General features: G+C 35.4%; 1 protein-coding gene across 1 annotated transcript; it reads left to right on the top strand.

The window, feature by feature from the left end:
* Positions 1-1,122: 1,122 nt before the first annotated feature.
* LOC114261019 (1-aminocyclopropane-1-carboxylate oxidase 5) lies at positions 1,123-4,058 on the top strand. Its single transcript, XM_028201225.2, has 3 exons — positions 1,123-1,391; positions 2,228-2,457; positions 3,203-4,058. Exons 1-3 carry the CDS (start codon positions 1,290-1,292, stop codon positions 3,807-3,809), a joined length of 939 nt encoding a protein of 312 aa, XP_028057026.2. The 5' UTR covers positions 1,123-1,289; the 3' UTR covers positions 3,810-4,058.
* The last annotated feature ends 2,359 nt before the right edge of the window (positions 4,059-6,417 follow it).

The following is a 6,417-nucleotide window of genomic DNA, read 5'->3' as shown; positions in this document are numbered from 1 at the left end:
ATTCTGTACAGATTCGAATCAATTCAAATACAATTTTTATCTGTCCGAATTTAAATTTGAACCCAAACAATCCAAATTCAAACTCAATAGGTTCAGTACCTGTTCAAACAGGTATGCTACCCGTTCAATTCAAAATAAAAGAGTGCCACTACATCTACAAATAAGACAAGTCCCTCATTTGATTTTCACTCTAATTTTCGTCCGTAAATCTGTTACTGCTCTCTGCATTTTGCTGCATCTAATTTTCTGTGAGAAAGAGTGTAAACACAAAGTGTGTTCGTTGTGCGAATAAATTGTAGTGCTGCATTTATTCATTGTTGATCATTTTATCCTGTGAGATAGACGTCTGAAAATCTGAAAGCACCATGGAGAGGACGAATCTGTCTTAAGGACACAGTGTTAAACATTGGACTTGATCAAAAATTTGTTCAAGAAATTAATCGAGTAAGTTGTTAATTTATTTTCTGGTTTATTATTTATTTAAATCAGATTTTAATTTTGTTTTTGTAACAAAATAAAAATCTATTTTTATTTATTTTATTTTATTTTTCTGTTTTGATTTTTGTAATCAAACAAATTCTCTCATTTTCTTTTATTTCTTCTGTACTCTGTTTGTTGTTAAGTACACAAACAGAATTTATTTTTCAAATATAATAAAAATTGTCCAACATAATTGTCACCTTCTCAGGTGGTGTAAACGAAGTCCATGAGGTCCATTGGCGGGAGAGGATCAAGGTTTAATGTTCTTGATGAAATGGATGCTCAAATCTAATGTAATATACTGAATGTGTCACAAACACGCACATAATTATAAAATATAAAATTATAAGTATCATTTTATGTGTGGTTTTTGTATTAGTAACACTGTTTTAAAACAAAAGAAAATGAGATGCATCACCTAAAAGGAGTAAAGCTTGTGTTGTGGGTTAGCAATACACTCAAAACATTGACATTTGAAATTTGTTTTGTAAGTTATAATTAGTTAGTTAATATAATTAAGGTCACCGTCCAACACCTTGACCACTTACCCCTAACCGCCACTGTATATTAATAAAATTCCTAACACAAAGATTTCTTTATTTTTTTTTTTTTATTTTTTTTTTTTTCCTAACAAGAAACAAAGAGATTAAAATATATAGAGTTGACATAATAAAGATAGCGGGAAGGAAGAAAATGGCTATAAATAGGCTAAGACATCAGACACCATCTTCACCACTACAACCCCAGCAAGCAAAGGCATTACAAAAAGCCTCTCTCTCTCTCTCTCTCTAAGTCAGTTGCTCATTTCAATGGCAAATCCAGTGATTGATTTCTCGAAACTCAATGGAGAAGAGAGGGCCAAGACAATGGCTCAGATCGCTAATGCGTGCGAAGAATGGGGATTCTTTCAGGTATTTTCTGATGACATATCTTTGATAAATTCTCTATTAGCTAATGATAACATGCAAAAGGATGTTAAAAGATTGGTGGGATTTGTGGAATTTTCATCATCATGACCGTTCGATCCCCTTGTTTGAATGGTGATCAACGGTATACACTGCACTGCACCTTTGTTCTTCACATCATATGTTCATGAGCAGATACCCACCAAGAATCATCCTTCTCTTGTCTTGGCATATCAAACAATAGATATGAAACACTTCTACGTGTACGAAAATGGATCGCGAACACTCAAAAGATGTGAACCTTGTGGGTCTCACGGTGGATTCACGAGTGTGATCTATTTCTGTGCAAGTATTTTTGTTTTCCTATGATAACAGTTCAATTTTTTATTCACACTGCTTGGTATTTTTATGTGATTCTACATTTGAAGTACACTTAATTATAAACAAGATTTTAAAAATCGTTTGTATAGATGAACCAATTCAGTATTGGTTCATAATTGATTTATAGTTCATACAGCTAGCTCGACTGCTACCAAAAAATTTTAAAAAATTGTGCTAATTATTTTAAAAACTTACAACTCATCACTTGATTTTCAATAGCTATGCTGCTACTACTTGTTCATAGCTGATCCACACCTAACACAGCTTGATCAGCTACTATATATATAAAGTTTGTGACTAATTATTTTGAAAATTCACAATCCTTCATCCGATTCCTGATTCGTATCATTTGATACTCCTGATCACACTACGCCATAATTTATACCGATTTCCATACCATTATTTAAAAACTTGGTTATAAATTATAATTAGTATTTATTCCAATATGGTATGAAACACAGTTGGTGAACCATGGGATACCAGAGGAGCTCCTTGAGAGGGTGAAGAAAGTGTGCTCTGAATGCTTTGAGAAAGATAGAGAAGAAGGTTTCAAGAACTCAGAACCAGTGAAGATGTTGAATGATTTGATGGACAAGAAGAGTGGCGACAAGTTGGAGAATGTGGATTGGGAGGATGTTTTCCTCCTCTCTGATGATAAGGAGTGGCCAATACTAAAGACTCCGCGATTCAAGTAAGCAAATTCACCTATCATTCTTGTTCTCGATTTGTCTTCCAGTTGCTATGAATTATGAGTACTCTTGTTTGGTTACTGAGAAAATATAGAAAAAGTCGGAAGAGACTCAAGAATAACCTAATTTTATCAGCAACCAAGCAAAGCATAAAAAGATGTAATCTAAATTTTAAATTGAGTAATGATTTACATAAACAGATTTCTTATAACATTTTCTTATCACTCAACACAAATGTAATACAACTCACATTAATAAATACACAACACAAATGTAATACAACTCACATTAATAAATACACGTGAGAATCATTATCTTTGTATAGTAAAAAAAATTGTTTATTTTATATATAATATTAAAACAAAAGAAAAGAAAAAAGAATATGGTCTATCACTACTAATACCAGATCTATTGCTCTCCAAATTAGTTATTGATTATTTAATATGGTATTAAACTTCTGGTTCTGAGAAGGTTCAAGACCAAAATTCAAGTCTTTTTACCCTTCTAATCTTTATTATTATGCACTTAATTTTATTTTATTTATCTTTATGTATTTTGTTCACTCAATTTGTTTGTCAATCCATGTGCCAAACGAGATCATATGTGAGGAGAGTATTAATTTGATATGTATAATTAAGTCTATTTTTTAACAGATTAAGTTTTTAAGACCAGTGGTAATCTAACAGAGTACTTTCAAAACGCTCACCGTGTTTAATAATATGGTCTAACTTGTGAACTTGATGACAGGGAAACGATGACAGAATACCGATCTAAGTTGAGGAAACTGGGCGAGAAAGTGATGGAAGCCATGGATGAGAACTTGGGCTTGCCAAAGGGATACATCAAGAAAGCATTCAACGGTGGAGATGGTGAAAAAGCCTTCTTTGGCACCAAGGTCAGCCATTACCCACCATGTCCTCATCCCGACAAGGTGATCGGACTTCGGGCCCACACCGATGCCGGAGGTGTCATCTTACTCTATCAAGACGACAAAGTTGGAGGACTTCAGATCCTCAAAGATGGACAATGGATTGATGTCCAACCAATGCCCAATTCCATTGTCATCAACACTGGTGACCAGATCGAGGTGTTGAGCAATGGGAGGTACAAGAGTGTTTGGCACAGGGTTTTGACCAAACTGGATGGGAACAGAAGGTCGATTGCTTCGTTCTACAATCCGTCGCTCGACGCAACCATAGCTCCTGCAAAAGAACTAGTTATGGAAAAGGTGAACCATGAAGAGGATGAAGAAGTTGCTTATCCGAAGTATGTGTTTGGGGACTACATGTCAGTCTATGCTGAGCAGAAGTTCCTTCCTAAGGAACCAAGGTTCCTCGCTGTGAAGGCCGTGTGATTATGTGATTGATATATCATCAAGAATGGATATTGAGCTGCTATATATAGCTTATCATGAGCTAGCTTAAAGCTTAAGTGGTTAGGACTTTGTGTGTTGTTTTGAGTGCTTTTAATTGAACTTCTTGTTGAGGTTTGCTTTGTACATTAGCACATGTAAACTGTACTTCTCATCATTTCCTTGAATGGAAGTGAAAATGGAAAAGAAGTGAAAGTATTACGGTACTTCCTTCTAAAATTTACTGTTTAATTGTGTTTTCGTTTTCTGTTTTTTTTGTATTCATTTTATGAAAAAGACACAAACTAGCTTGAGAACTTTTTCGAAAACATATTTTTGGGAATTTTTTTGTCATTTAAAAAACCCCACTTCTTAGGAAACCGTAAAAAGTTGTTTTAGCAATTTCAAAATTTTGTTTCCGCACATAAATGAAAACAATGGGTGCTTTAAATTTAATTGGTTTCATTTTCAAAAAAATAAATTAATTAATTAAAATCAACGAAAACACAACCCTTAGGTGTAGTATCCTCTTTTGATAGAAGTACACAGAAAGTATCCAACTCTGGATTTTCACTTGGTCCTAGACAATTCAATTAAACCACTTCGTATAAAGAGTGAAGCTTATAGTTTTGGGGCGGTCCTAGTGGAGTTACGGATGGGTAAGAAGGCACTATCTTTTGATAGGCATAAAGAGGAAAGAAATGTAGTTAGATACTTTTTCTTTCCTCAAGAAAGAGGATCTCTTATTTGAAATCGTTGATGGATTACGCAAAGGCTGACCACATTAAGATTAAGAAAGTTGCTATTTTAGTAGAGAAGGACGCTTAAGAGTGAAAGGCAGTGAAAGGCCAACCATGAACGAAGTAGTAGGAATGGAGCCAGAGGAAACAAAAATTCAGATTAGACTAGACTCGACTCGGTGAACTTTCATAACCATGTCATTTGACTACTTGATCTCTACAAGAAAAGTGGGCATAAGAGATGGAACTTTTTGCGACGGCACATTTGTCGTCGCAATGCCGTCGCAAATAATGTGACTTTTTTGAGACGGTACAACTTGCCGTCGCAAAAAAATGTGACTTTTTGAGACGGCACAACTTGCCGTCACAAAAAATATGACTTTTTGCGACGACACAACTTGCAGTCGCAAAAAAATAGAGTATTTGCGACGACAGAAAATATTGTCGCAAAAAAAAAAAATAGAGTATTTGCGACGACAGAGATTGTTGTCGCAAAAAAATAGAGTTTTTGCGACGGCACCAGTTGCAGTCGCAAAAAGAAAAAAAAAAAAGTTTTTTGCGACGGTAATAAGTACCGTTGTAAAAAAAAAAAATAAAAAAAAAAAGAGTAAAATATATATATATATATATATATATTGTGGCTTTGAGATGCCTTCATATATATATAGTCATAAAATAGTTTAAATAAATGCAACGGTATTTTTTTGTCACACAAAAAAAAAAAAAAAAAATGACGTCGTCGTACTCTTTTGATATAATATTTCTCTTTTCACCCATTTTTTCATCTTCCTGTCTCTCTATCTCTGTCTCTGTCTCTCTTCTCTTTCTCTCTCTTACTCATCACTCTTCTCTATTTGTCTGTCTCTCTCTTTCTCTCTGTGTCTCTGTCTCTGTCTCTCTTCTCTTTCTCCCCTTCACTCATCACTCTTTTTTGTCTGTCTGTCTCTCTCTTTCTCTCTGTGTCTGTGTCTCTGTCTCTCTTCTCTTTCTCTCTCTCACGCATCACTCTTCTCTGTCTGTCTGTTTGTCTCTCTCTTTCTCTCTGTGCCTCTGTCTCTCTTCTCTTTCTCTCTCTCACTCATCATTCTTCTCTGTCCGTCTGTCTGTCTGTCTCTATCTCTCTCGGCTCTCTTCTCTCTCTGTCTCTCTTCTCTCTCTCTTCTCTTTATCTCTTTCGTTCTCTCGCTCATCTCTCTTTGTCTCTCTCTCGTTTATCTCTTTTCGCTCTTTTTCTCTCTCTTTCTATGTCTACCTCTTTTCACTTATTTTTTCATCTTCCTCTCTCTCTTCTATTTCTCTCTCTCACTCATCACTCTTCTCTCTCTGTCTGTCTTTCTATATGTCTCTCTTTCTCTGTCTGTGTCTCTCACTCATCTATCTCTTCTTTCATCTCTTTTCTCTCTCTGTCTCTTTCGCTCATCTCTCTTCTCTGTATCTCTCTCGTTCATCTCTCTTCTTTCTATCTCTCTCATCTCTCTTCTCTCTATATCTCTCTCGCTCATCTCTATTCTCTCTATCTCTCTCTGTCTCTCTCATTCATCTATCTTCTCTCTTCTCTCTTTGTCTCTTTTTCTGTCTCTTACTCTCTCTCTTTCTCTCTTTGTCTCTCTCTCTCTTCTCTCTCTCACTCATCACTTTTCTCTGTCTATCAGTCTTTGTCTCTGTCTCTGTCTCTCTCTCTCTTTCTTTCTTTCTCTCTCGCTCATCTCTCTATCTCTTTCATCTCTCTTCTCTCTATCTCTCTCATCTCTCTTCTTTCTCTATCTCTCTCGCTCAATTCTCTTCTCTCTATCTCTCTCTCTGTCTCTCTTACTCATCTTCCTTCTCTCTCTGTCTCTCTCTTTTTCTATGTCTTTCTGTCGATCATCCCT

The sequence above is a fragment of the Camellia sinensis genome, chromosome 3 (assembly GCF_055761805.1).
Source record: "Camellia sinensis isolate YWXY chromosome 3, ASM5576180v1, whole genome shotgun sequence".
Taxonomy (NCBI): Eukaryota; Viridiplantae; Streptophyta; class Magnoliopsida; order Ericales; family Theaceae; genus Camellia; species Camellia sinensis.
Note: the sequence above shows the minus strand (reverse complement) of the source record. Positions and strands in the feature narration are given on the sequence as shown.

What these genes read in the sequence shown, in the direction of transcription:
- LOC114261019 (XM_028201225.2), top strand. Translation starts at nt 1,290, where the DNA reads ATGGCAAATCCAGTGATTGATTTCTCGAAACTCAATGGAGAAGAGAGG. An exon ending in AAGAATGGGGATTCTTTCAG is followed by an intron (nt 1,392 to 2,227) that starts GTATTTTCTGAT and finishes TATGAAACACAG; the next exon opens with TTGGTGAACCATGGGATACC. An exon ending in CTAAAGACTCCGCGATTCAA is followed by an intron (nt 2,458 to 3,202) that starts GTAAGCAAATTC and finishes ACTTGATGACAG; the next exon opens with GGAAACGATGACAGAATACC.